Here is a 13,049-nt window from a genome sequence, read left to right on the forward strand (position 1 = left end):
GGGCTGGGGCGCTGAACTACCTGGGCGGGAATCGCCGCGGCGACTGTTCCGCGCGCCTCCGCTTGAGTCAGCCCGGCAGACAGCTTGACAACCGGAAGTTCATCACAAGCCCGGCGACGCCGCGCGCGCACGCACGCGCTGTTCCGTCAGACCTCCGCGCCTGCGCGCGCAGCCAGGAAGTGAGGCCGCGGCGGAGGGGACGGGGCTGGGCCGCGACGCCGCCTGACGCGACGCGTCCTCACGCGCGCCTACGTCACGGCGGCGGGGCGGAAGATGGTGCACCTCGGGGCCGGCTGTTGCTGAGCTGACCCGGACGGCGAGGGAGCGGGAGCCCGAGCCCGACCCCTCCGGCTGCCGCGGGGTGCGGCGCAGCCACCGCCATGTCGCTGCTTCAGTCGGCGCTCGACTTCTTGGCGGGTCCAGGCTCCCTGGGCGGTGCTTCCGGCCGCGACCAGAGTGACTTCGTGGGGCAGACGGTGGAACTGGGCGACCTGCGGCTGCGGGTGCGGCGGGTCCTGGCCGAAGGTGAGGCCCCGGCTCGGCAGCGCGAGTGCGGCCACGGAGTGTTGTCTCCGGGACGCTGGGGGCAGCGTCAGCCCGGAGTGGGAGGGCGTGGGTTAGGGCTGGGGAGGGTCCCAGCGGGATCGTGGGTCAGGGTCGGCCAGGGGAGGGTCTCTGCCGAGGGCGTGGGTCAGGGCCAGGCGAAGGTCACAGCGCGGGCGTAGGTCAGTGCCTGCTGGCGGTGATTGCGGAGGGCGAGGCTGGGGCCGGGTCGGGGTACTTTCTTGTCATGGGAGTAGGGTCAAGTTGGAGCAAGGTCTGGGACTTGGGGAACCCCCTCAGGGTGGGTGGGGGAAGATGTTACGGTGATGTGGGGGATGGTGGCAGGCAGGGAGCTTGGGTGGGGGCCCACAGCGGAGGCTGAGGGAGGGTGCCTAGAAGGCCGACAGCTGGAGGAGTCAGGACGTGAGCGGTGCAGGAGGTGGGTTTAAGCCTTGGCCTTTTGCATCTGGGGTTATTGAGCAGGCAGGGACAGGACTGGACTTTGGACGTTAGGGCTGGTTCTTCTGCAGTCCAGGGAACTTGAGAGTTGGTGGGTGCACACGTGTTGCAGGTAGTTGCGGTCGTAGCCTGGGGGGTGGGGGGGTTGGCCGAGGGTAGACTGGGCTTTGTCTCGTGATCCCCGTTCGTCTTTTAACACCTCAGTGTTTCTCTTCCCGGTGAACATCTACTCGTGTGATTCCGTGTGTAGTACAGGAAGCAGAGCCAGTAGTTGTGACCTATATAGAACTTGCAGAGTGGACAGGTCACTCGGCTTAAGTCCTCTTGAGTCAGTCTTGAGTCAGTTTTGTCTCTGCATGCCATTTCTAGCTCCCTGGATGTCCTCTCCGTTCACACGGAATCGATCACCAGTGTCAGTGGGTCTCATTCTCTCTTGTGAATTTTCCTTACGTTTTTTGTCCAGTGGTGCCTGGAGTTGTGTCACATTTCACTAGCTGTGAAGTTTATTGGCTAAACACAGTTGACTTCGGTGCGGAAGCGTAACTCTATTCTGCTGTATTGGCAGAGGGAGAGGGAGTGAAGCAACACAAAAGCCCTAACCCTCACCAGCTCCCTGGTACCTCTCAGGGCTGGAGGGTTAGCCTGTCCAGGTGCCTGCCCTGTGACCAGACAGGAAACTATCCCAGAATTCTGATTATCACAGAAGGCCTGCGGAGACCTTTTGACTGTAGCATTATCACACACTTTGTCTCCATAGTGGTCAAAACCAAACAGATTTTGGGTACGATTTGGTCAGAAAGCCCTAAGCTCTTCTTTCAGAGGTGGGGGCTGAAGTGTGATATCCTTTCACATCTCTTAGAAGACAGATTTCTCTCAGATCACCTCATTTATTTTGAAAATACTAGGTGGTTATCTTCATTCTTTAAGAAGTTCATAGTGGACAGGACTTGGTTTCTGGAATTTCAGACCTGTGCTCAAGGGGTGGAGAGACAGAGGCAGCAGAGGGACAGATCCTTGGGGGTGGTACAGTCAGTGTGAGCTTCGGGAAGGGGCCAAGCAGAAGATGGCACGGATCAGGGTGGGAGGGATGGAGAATGCACCCTCACTGGGGCCCAGAGAGGAAGATTCGTATAAAGAAAGAAGCTTGTGGGTCACTTAGCACCCAGGAAGAAGAACAAGGAAATGTGGGCGGCTGCTGAGGTTGTGCAAAAGAACTTGTTTCCCTTTGCTATCTAGGCGAGTCAGGAGATAAAAATAACCAATGCAGTTAGGAGCTGTAGATTGCCTCCTTGTAAACTTAATAGGTGGCCTGCAGCCTCCTAAGTACTTTGAAGCCTCTTTGAACTGAAACAGGATGTGAAAGCTGAATTAAGTATTTTATATAAACTTAAATGAGTTTTGTCTGGACAGCAACCTTAGAACATAGGCTATGGGAGTTCAGGCTGTCTTGTGTAAACATGGCGATGGCCGGTAATCTGAACCCTTGAGTACAGATGTTTACAGTTCCAGAATTTTTCAGGTTTCAGAATGATCATTGCAGCATATAACCTGTATATCATGGGATACTCCCAGAGGACTTGGAAAAGTATTCTGTAATTGAATACATTAGTATTTCTGTAATTAAATGAATAAATGTTCTCACTGTGGGATAATTAAAGTCTGTAGTCAACTCCATATCAGTTCATGTCAGGTTTTATCCCAAATGAGGTTATGGTAGACCAGGATTTGCTGTCAAGTGAGTTAGGAAAAAATGGTTTTCATAGCTTGTAGGAATTTGGACTTGTGGTGTGAATGGGTTTTTAGGTAGAACTGTGGAACCAGATAGGTTTCTAATTTCTTCAAATTTGTTCTGTCATCTTCCGTTTTTTTTTTAATTTAAGAGACGAGGTCTTGCTGTTACTCAGGATGGATTTGAACTGGGCTCTGGATCTTCCTGCCTCGGCCTCCCAAGTAGCTGGGATTACAGGCATGTGCCGCTGCACCTAGCTAGCCTTCACTTTTTTAAAAGGCAGATTATCAGGAGCACCAACCTGTCAGAGATGCCCAGGGCAGGTGTATGCTGTGTGTTGTTTTGGGTTCTGCGTGCCATTGCTTCTGAAATGGAGCCTGCGGTGCCCTGACTGCAGGGAAATCCACCTTCCCTGTGTGGCTGACTTGAACTCGGGGTGACTGCTAGTGAGGTAAATTGAGGCAGAAAATGAAAACGATGCCGCACAGCCGTCGTATGGTTTAAGCGTAACTCGCCTTGTGCGTTTGGTTGGGTGTTACATGTAATTGAGCCAGCCAGCAGCCCCTGTGTGCCATGCGCAGTGTTAGCTGAGTGGCTGGGCCTGCTCAGGAGCTTTGGCGGTCAAGCTGTGGCCTAAGGAATCGGGGGGCACAGCCTACTCGCACCCCCAGGGCCGCTTGTGTGTGGTCCTGGCTCTCCACCCTTCTTCCTCCTTGACATGGCTTTTGGAGGCTTCCTCCCTTCACTTACTTAGAATGTTCTGGACTGGATGAGGTCATTGGGAATATTTGGTACTGACTGACAGTTGCAGAATTGTATGGTACAGGCAAGACTCTTGGCTGCAAGTTTCAGAAACCCTCCCAGGTGGGCTCAGTGGCAGGGAGGCCCCATGTCTCCAAGGTGGGCTCAGTGTCAGGGGAGGCCACATGCTGGCCCCATGTGTCCTCCGCAGGGTACACTTGAGATCATTTTCTTTTATTGGAAAGAGTCTGGCTCGTCGCCCATGTTGAGTGCACTGGAGCGATCACGACTCACTGCAGCCTTGAACTCCTGGGCATACGTGATCCCCCTGGCCTCGGCCTCCCAGAGTGCTGGGATGACAGGCGTGAGATAATGTGCCCAGCCTTAGACTGATCTTAAAAGTAGACTCGGCCGGGCACGACGGCTCACGCCTGTAATCCCAGCACTTTGGGAGGCCTAGGTGGGCGGATCACCTGAGGTCAGGATTCGAAACCAGCCTTACCAATGTTGCAAAACACCGTCTCTACTAAAAATACAAAAACTAGCTGGGCATGGTGGCGCGTGCCTGTAATCCCAGCTACTCGGGAGGCTGAGGCAGGAGAATCACTTGATCCCGGGAGGTGGAGGCTGCAGTGAGCCAAGAGGGGTGCGGGGCAGTGCGGGGCACAGGTGAGCGGGGAGGGGTGCGGGGCAGTGCGGGGAGCAGGTGAGCGGGGAGGGGTGCGGGGCAGTGCGGGGAGCAGGTGATCGGGGAGGGGTGCGGGGCAGTGCGGGGAGCAGGTGAGTTGGGAGGGGTGCGGGGCAGTGCGAGGAGCAGGTGATCGGGGAGGGGTGCGGGGCAGTGCGGGGCACAGGTGAGCGGGGAGGGGTGCGGGGCAGTGCGGGGAGCAGGTGATCGGGGAGGGGTGCGGGGCAGTGCGGGGCACAGGTGAGCGGGGAGGGGTGCGGGAGCAGGTGAGCGGGGAGGGGTGCGGGGCAGTGCGGGGCACAGGTGAGCGGGGAGGGGTGCGGGGAGCAGGTGAGCGGGGAGGGGTGCGGGGCAGTGCGGGGCACAGGTGAGCGGGGAGGGGTGCGGGGAGCAGGTGAGCGGGGAGGGGTGCGGGGCAGTGCGGGGCACAGGTGAGCGGGGAGGGTGCGGGGAGCAGGTGAGCGGGGAGGGGTGCGGGGCAGTGCGGGGAGCAGGTGAGCGGGGAGGGGTGCGGGGCAGTGCGGGGAGCAGGTGAGCGGGGAGGGGTGCGGGGCAGTGCGGGGAGCAGGTGAGCGGGGAGGGGTGCGGGGCAGTGCGGGGAGCAGGTGAGCGGGGAGGGGTGCGGGGAGCAGGTGAGCGGGGAGGGGTGCGGGGAGCAGGTGAGCGGGGAGGGGTGCGGGGCAGTGCGGGAGCAGGTGAGCGGGGAGGGGTGCGGGGAGCAGGTGAGCGGGGAGGGGTGCGGGGAGCAGGTGAGCGGGGAGGGGTGCGGGGCAGTGCAGAGCACAGGTGAGCGGGGAGGGGTGCGGGGCAGTGCGGGGAGCAGGTGAGCGGGGAGGGGTGCGGGGCAGTGCGGGGAGCAGGTGAGCGGGGAGGGGTGCGGGGCAGTGCAGAGCGCAGGTGAGCAGGGTCTCTGGGGCTTGGTTAGTTGGTTCTAGGTCATCAGGCCTGTGAGGCCCAGATTCTGCCGCAGAGTAGCTGCCCCCTGGCGGCTCTCCTCCTACCAACCGCCTTCACTTCCAAGTTGACAGCTTGATCATCAACATTTGTCCACTTTGACTAGTTTCCAGCGTGAAATAATAACGGTCAGAACCACTGCAGCAACACTTAGGGGCTCTTCGTATTTGCCGAGCACGGTCCGTAGTGCTTTATGTGAGTTGTGTGGTCCTCACAGTAGCCCTGGAAAGTGGGTACTGTAATTACTCCCATCTTGCAGAAGAGAAAAGTGACGTTGGCAGAGATTAGTTGCTTGCCAGAGGTTGAGTGGTGGAGTGGGGGCTGGGAGCCCCAGGGAGGTGTCCTTAGGGCCCCCGCCCTGGCCCCCGCTGCTCTGCACATTGTGCCCTGGAGGAGATGTCTGAGCATAGAAGGTAGTATACTAGGCTGTTGGGGCGGAGAGTGACAGGCCAACACCACTTCCTGCTCAGCTGCGGCTGACCCTTGGCAGGAACAAGCCTGTGTTACTTCTGTGGTTTCTGTCTGTTGGCATACAGGGAGGTCACTGTCGGGGAGGACCCCCTGGGGTGAATTAGCGTTTCGGGGAGGTCACTGTCGGGGAGGACCCCCTGGGGTGAATTAGAGGTTCAGGGAGGTCACTGTTGGGGAGGACCCCCCTGGGGTGGGCTCACCACTGGGGGAGGCGACCGTTGGGCTGGGCCGCTCCCCGTTCTTCTTGCTCCACTCCGTGGACTCCTGTGGGTGCACGTCCGTGTGTCCCACTCCGTCCGTGCTGCCATAACAGAACGTCATACACTGGGGGCCTGTAAACCACAGACGTTTGTTTATTCCTCACAGCTCTGCAGGCTGGAAGTCCAGGTGTCTGGTGAGGGTCCAGCACCTTCTCGCTGTGTCCTCACAGGGCAGAAGGGGTGAGGAAGTGCTCTCTGGGGCTTCATTTTTAGGACAGTAATCCCAGTCCTGAGGGCTCCACCTTCATGGCCTGGTCACCCCCAAGGAGGCCCCACCTCCTAACACCATCACCTTGGGTATTAGGATTTCACACAGGAATTTTGGAGGGGACACAGATTCATTCTGTAGTGTTGTGAATTATGTGTGTATTGAAAATGTTAGTATGTAGTATTTTACATTAGAAAAGTGTCTGTTTCTTAAAAGAGGCCGAGTTGATTAAAAAAGATACTCAGATCTGCCTGTAGTGGTCCTGTGCTGACCTCACTGTCCCCTGGCGCTCTGTCCCATCCCCAGCGTGCCCCGTGCATCCTACACACATCCTGGTGAGAGGTGTCCTCAGCCCCTTGCACGGACGCTGGTGGGCTGTGTGGGGGAAGGTTGCCCAGTTCTGCTCATGGGGCCTGCAGGCTGCTTGGGGGCACCAGACTCTAGTGTCCCAAGTCCTCAGAGTGTCCCCTGGGGGTTTGTTTTATTTGGACATTTTGATGGGTTTAAGAAGTATCAAGCTTTGATTTGTGCCTTTCTGAGTAGCAAGTTTGGTAATGCTTATTTGCTGCTCAGCCTCCCCTTCTGGCATTGCGCATTCATGTCCTGTGCCTGTTACTTTTTTATTTTTATTTTTTTGAGATGGAGTCTTGCTCTGTTGTCCAGGCTGTAGTGCAGGGGTGCGATCTCAGCTCACGGCAGCCTCCTCCTGAGAGCAGCCCCCGGGCAGAACTCCACCCCCATGACCCAATCAGATCTCACTATCCCGAGAGCAGCCCCCCCCCCCCCCCCCCGGGGAACTCCGCCCCCATGACCCAATCAGATCTCACTATCCCGAGAGCAGCCCCCGGGGGAACTCCACCCCCGCCCCCAAGGGAACTCCACCCCATAATCCGGTCACCCCCCATCAGGCCCCTCCTCCAACATTGGGGGTCACAAGTGAACATGAGATTTGCATGGGAACACAGATCCAAACCGTATCTGCTGTTAGGAATAAAGATCCAAACCATATCCGCTGTTATGAATAAAGTTGCTGAGAACATTTTTTTTCAAGTCTTTTTGTGGACATGTGTTTTTCTTTGTCTTGGGTAAAAAATACCAAGGAGTAGGATTGCCGATTTACAGGTTGGATTTAGGTTGAACTTCACACGAAACAACCAAACCTCCTTCCACAGTAGCTGCACCATTTTACATTTCCGCCAGCCACGGTAGAGAGCTCCTGGCTCTCCACTTCCTCACCAGCGTTTCTTGTGGTCTCTCATTTTGATTACATCCATTCTTGTGGGTGTGCAGTGGTGTCGATCTCATTGTGATTTCATTGGAATTTCCCTGATGATAAGGATGTTCAGCAATTTTTTTTTTTTTTTTTTTTTTTTTTGAGATGGAGTCTTGCCCAGGCTGGAGTGCAGTGGCGCCATCTTGGCTCACGGCAAGCTCCACCTCCTGGATTCAAGCAATTCTCCTGCCTCAGCCTCCCAACTAGCTGGGATTACAGGCATGCACCACCATGCCCAGCTAATTTTGTATGTTTTAGTAGAAATGGGTTTTCACTATGTTGGTCAGGCTGGTCTCAAACTCCCGACCTCAGGTCACCCACCGGCCTTGGCCTCCCAAAGTGCTGGGATTGCAGGTGTGAGCCACTGTGCCTGGCCTGTGCCTGTTTCTTAATTGGCAGAGTATGTGCAGTAAAATGTATACAACAGGGTCTTGGAGGTACCTGACATGCCATTCTTTAATGTTTTATACATTACTATTATTTTTAAATAAGCTATTATTTTGAGTTCATTGTGGGTTCCCACGTGGCTGTGAGAAAAGATGCAGATCTTTTATATTTTAGACCCTTGCCTGGTTTCCCCAGTGGTGACGGTCGGGATGCCGACCCTGGTGCAGGTGAGGCTGTGGAAGGCTCCATCCCCGTAGGGAGCCCTCGTGCCACCTCTCACAGCCATGCCATTGCCTTACCCTCTGGAAACCTCTAGTCTTTGCTCTGTCTGTGATTTTGTCATTCGAAGGGTGCTGTGTAAGGGGAAGTGCAGAATTCTTCAGGTGATTGTGTGTCAGTAGCTTGTTTCCCGTGGTGAGACTCCTCTGTCTGAGTGTGCGCGGCTTGCCCAGCCAGCCACCTGTGGAAGGACATCTGGGCTGTTTCCTGTTTTGGCTACTACAGATAAAGCTGCTGTGACACTTGCGTATAGGTTTTTGTGTGAATATACGTTTTCATTTCTGGGATAAATGTTTAAGAGTGCAGTTGCTGGTTCATGTGTGGTAATTATGTGTTTAGTTTGTTAGAAAACTGCCAGATTGTTTTCTTGAGTGGCCATACATTCCCACCAGCAATGTAGGAGCGTATCAGCCTGGTTAGGCTGCCGTAACAAAATACTCCAGACTGAGTGGGGGAGCAGTAGAAATTCACTCTCGCAGTTCTGGAGGCTTGAAGGCCAAGAGCAAGATGCTGTCAGTGCTGATTCCAGGAGAGGCCTCTTTTGCTGGTTTGCAGATGCTGCCTTTTTTTTTTTTTTTTTTTGAGATGGAGTCTCGCTCTGTCACCCAGGCTGGAGTGCAGTGGTGCAATCTCGGCTTGCTGCAACCTCCGCCTCCTGGGTTCAAGCAGTTCTCCTGTCTCAGTATCCCGAGTAGCTGGGACTACAGGCGCCCGCCACCATGCTCCGCTGATTTTTGTATTTTTAGTAGAGACGGGGTTTCACCATGTTTCCCAGGTTGGTCTCAAACTCATGACCTCTAGTGATCCGCCCGCCTCAGCCTCCAAAAGTGCTGGGATCACAGGCCTGAGCCACCACACCTGGCCAATGCTGCCTTTTTGCTGAGGGGATGCTGACATCTCTGGTGTGTCTTCATCTTATAAAGACACCAGTCCTATTGGATTCGGGCCCACTCGTACGAACTTACTTGTCCTGTACTTCAGGGCCCGTCTCTGCATAGTGTCATCCCAGGCTTCCGCAGACGCATTTTGGGGGCACACAGTTCAGTCCGTAACAGTGAGTTTCTCTTTATACTCACCAGCATTTGGCTGCGTTGTTTTTACTGTGATCATTGTGATACATGTGTAGCGATACCTCCTTGTGGTTTTTCTTTGCATTTTCCCGATAGCTTGGGAGTGCTTCTTTGCCATCTGCATATCTTCAGGGGTGAAAAGTCTGTCATGTCTTTTGCCCACTTCCTAATTATGTCTTTTTGACCAAGTTTTGAGTGTTCTTTATTGTAGATATAAGTCCTTCGTAGACATGGGGTTTTCAAGTATCTGTTCCTAGTCTGCAGCTTGTCTTTTCGTCCCCTAAACAGGATCTTTTTGGAAGCAAACTCAGACCAGTTAATTAAAAAACAAACAAAACGGGGTCTGTTGCAGATCCAAAGTTTTTCATTGTGAAGTCTGATTTATTTTTCCTTTTCGAATCACGCCTTGTCACAGCTAAGGATTCTTAGCTCTTTATCTTGAAGATTTGTCTCTTGTGTTTTTCTGAAAATTTTAAACCTTCACAGTTGTACGTTTATGTCCGTGTTTATTTTGGTGAATTACTGTATGTGGCTGACATTTATGTGAAGCTCATTGTCTGGCACCATTTGTGGATCTCCCATGGAGTTGCTTCTGTGCCTCTGTCAGGAATCATCTGGATGGGCTGGGCACAGTGGCTCAGGCCTGTAATCCTGGCACTTTGGGAGGCCAAGGCACCTGAAGCCAGGAGTTCAAGACCAACCTGGGCAACATGGTGAAACCCCGTCTCTACTAAAAATGAAAAAATTAGCCGGGCTTGGTGACGTACATCTGTGGTCCCAACTACTGGGGAGGCTGAGGCAAGAGAATCGCTTGAACCTGGGAGGCGGAAGCTGCAGTCAACTGAGATTGTGCCACTGCACTCCAGCCCGGGTGACAGAGCAAGACTCTGTCTCAAAAAAAAAAAAAAAAGAAAAAAAGAAAAAGAAATCACCTGGATTGATTTGTGTGGCTGTTTCTGCGATTTTCTTTCCATTCCAGTCGTCTTTGTATCTGTCCCTCTGCCAATACCACACAGCCTTGATTAATTTAGCCGTGTAGTAAGTCCTGAGATCAAGTCCAGGTATTACTGTCTTTAAAAATTATGAAATATTTTAAAATGCAGAAAAATAGAGTAACATAACAAACACCTGTGTCCTCCTATCCGGAATAAACGTTAACCTTTTAACAAAATAGTAGCTGGGGCCGGGCATGGTGGCTCACACCTGTAATCCCAGCACTTTGGGAGGCCGAGGCAGGGGGATCACGAGGTCAGGAGATCAAGACCATCCTGGCCAACACGGTGAAACCCCGTCTCTACTAAAAATGCAAAAATTAGCCAGGCACGGTGGCGGGCACCTGTAGTCCCAGCTACTTGGGAGGCTGAGGCAGGAGAATCACTTGAACCCGGGAGGTGGAGGTTGCAGTGAGCCGAGATCACGCCATTGCACTCCAGCCTGAGCAACAGAGCAAGACTCCATCTCAAAAAAAAAAAAAAAAAAAAATTGGCTCTAAACCTTTTTCACAATTTTGATAGAATAATGTCACAATATTTGTGGAGTTCTGTGACCTCCTTCCTGGTGGCGTTTTCACCACCAGGAGTTTCGTGCACGTCCTTCCTGCTTATCTTCCTTATGCTTTCCCTGCACTGTGTATGATACTGCCTTAAAGATGTTAAAAGTAACATCAGTGACGCTGTGTTTTTTTGTTGTTGGTTTTTGGTTTTTTTTTTTTTTTTGAGATGGAGTCTTGCTCTGTCACCCAGGCTGGAATGCAGTGGCGCGATCTCGGCTCACCGCAACCTCCGCCTCCCGGGTTCAAGCGATTCTCCTGCCTCAGCCTCCCGAGTAGCTGGGACTACAAGCATCCGCCACCATGCCGGGCTGTTTTTTTGTATTTTTAGTAGAGACAGGGTTTCACCGTGTTAGCCAGGATGGTCTCGATCTCCTGACATTGTGATCCGCCTGCCTCAGCCTCCCAAAGTGCTGAGATTACAGGCCTGAGCCACTGCACCTGGCCTGCTTTTGTTTTTTAAGACAAGATCTTGCTCTGTCATCCAGGTTGGAGCACAGTGGCTTCGTCATAGCTCACTGCAGCCTCAAACTCCTGGGTTCAAGTGATCCTCCTGCCTCAGCCTCCCCAAGCATTGGGATTACAGGCGTGAGCCACCGTGCCCAGCCCTTAGTATACACTTTTAGTAGGCACCACTTAGTTGCTGGATGTAGAAACAATGTGGAGGAAACTTCTGCTTCATGGTGTTTATAGTCTAGCTGAGACAGATGGTAAACAGGTATCCGAGTAAGTGTGTGATATAATGTTAGATATCAGAAAGTGTCAGGAAGAAGGAACAAGTTCATAAAGAGTGGCTGGGATGGGCAGGTGCATTAGGGAAGGCATTGCAGAAGCAGTGAGGAGCAGCTCCTGAGGGACGCAAGGGAGCAAGCCAGGAGGTGCCCAGGGTCAGGGGGCCCCTTCCAGGCCTGTGGTATGTGGGAAGGCCCTGGGCAGGAATGGGCCTCCTGCATTTGAGGAAGCGCAGTTGTGTCAATGTTGTGGCTTGGAACCAAGCGGGGGGTGCGGCTGGAGGGGAGGAGGCTGGGTAGGCACCCAGAAGACCTGTGGTCCTGCTAAGGCCATGTGGCGCTGAGGCCTTTCGAGCCTTCTGTCTTTCCAGTCATGGCATCTGAAAATGAGAGGAGTTTTAGTTCCTCCTTTTTTTCATGTTTAATATATTTTTTAATTGACAGATAAAATTGATGTCTTTGTCATGTACACTATGATGTTTTGAAGTATATATGCATCGTGGAATGACCACATCTAGCTAGTTAACACATGTACTGCCTCATAGTTGTCAGTTTTGGGGCATTTTTCAGAATGTAATCTGTCGTTACTAACTGTATAGTCACCATATGGTACAGTGGATCTCTTGAGCTTATTCTTCCTTGCTAACTGAAGTTTTGTGTCTTTTGTTAGTGTTTCCTTTTTGATCTTTATGCCTGTTATTAATTTTCCTAGCTTTCTTGCATTAACTAGGATCTGCAGTAAAATGTTGGCTAACAGTGCTGAGAGCAGACATCTTGCCTTGTTCCTGATCTTAGCAAGAAAACACGATTAAGTCTTATATTAGATGTCAGTTTTTTGTAGTTGTCATTTCTAAATTTTGTTGGTGATCCAGTATTCCCTATTCTGCTAATGTTGTTTACTACAGTGATTGATTTTGTTAATGTTACACCAACCTTGCATTCCTGGGATGAATACCACCTGGTCATGACGTAGTATCCTTACTATGTTTCGCTAGAATCAATTTGCCAGTATTTTCTTGAGGATTTTTTGTGTCTATGGTAATGAGTGATCTCTTTCCTTAATTTGGTCTTTATACCCTTCTTTGGTTAGTGTTATGCTAACCTCAAGAAATGGGCTGGGAACTCTTCTCCTCTGTCTAGTGAAAGACTTTATAAGCTTGTTGTGGTTTTCTCCTTAAGTGTTTGATGTAATTTAGCAGTGGAGCCATCTATTTTCTATTTTCTATTTCATGGATTTCCATTTACTTCCTTTCATCTGTGTTTTTCCTCACAGATTTATTTATTATTTATTTCAACAGTTGTGTTGAGATAAAAATGAGATATACAGGCTGCATGTTTTAAATGTTTCGGCACGTGTCATGTATGTATGTGTGTGTCACACACTGTATCTGCCACACTAATCAAGGCAGCAAGCATGTGCGTCGGCGCCACGGTCTCCCTCCTCCCCGCGGTAACCCTTCGTCCTGCTTTCCTGTCCCCATCCCAGGAAACCACTGATTGGCCTTCTGTTACTGTAGATTCATTTGCATTTTCTAGAGTTTTCTGTACACAAACTGTGTGTATGTGTGTACTCTTTTTCTGGCCTGGCATTGGCCTTCTGTTACTGTAGATTCGTTTGCATTTTCTAGAGTTTTCTGTACACAAACTGTGTGTATGTATGTACTCTTTTTCTGGCCTGGCATTGGCCTTCTGTTGATTCGTTTGCAT

The 13,049-nt window shown here is 52.1% G+C and overlaps 2 protein-coding genes across 8 annotated transcripts in view; one reads left to right on the top strand and one right to left on the bottom strand.

The window, feature by feature from the left end:
- TMEM175 (transmembrane protein 175) overlaps nt 1-161 on the bottom strand; it is a 30,031-nt gene extending 29,870 nt beyond the window's left edge. For 2 of the 4 annotated variants that reach the window (XM_030801316.1, XM_030801315.1), the window contains exon 1: nt 21-161. The gene's annotated coding sequence lies outside the window, so the exon portion shown is untranslated. The remainder of the gene's footprint in view (nt 1-20) is intronic. The other 2 variants (XM_030801318.1, XM_030801317.1) reach the window with 2 other exon arrangements.
- Nucleotides 162-177: 16 nt separating this feature from the next.
- GAK (cyclin G associated kinase) overlaps nt 178-13,049 on the top strand; it is a 79,719-nt gene continuing 66,847 nt past the window's right edge. For all 4 annotated transcript variants that reach the window (XM_030801320.1, XM_030801321.1, XM_030801322.1 and 1 more), the window contains exon 1: nt 178-525. In XM_030801320.1, the coding sequence (XP_030657180.1) occupies nt 381-525 (145 nt within the window). In that variant the 5' untranslated portion in view covers nt 178-380. The remainder of the gene's footprint in view (nt 526-13,049) is intronic.

This window comes from Nomascus leucogenys, chromosome 20, assembly GCF_006542625.1.
Source record: "Nomascus leucogenys isolate Asia chromosome 20, Asia_NLE_v1, whole genome shotgun sequence".
NCBI classification, from domain to species: Eukaryota; Metazoa; Chordata; class Mammalia; order Primates; family Hylobatidae; genus Nomascus; species Nomascus leucogenys.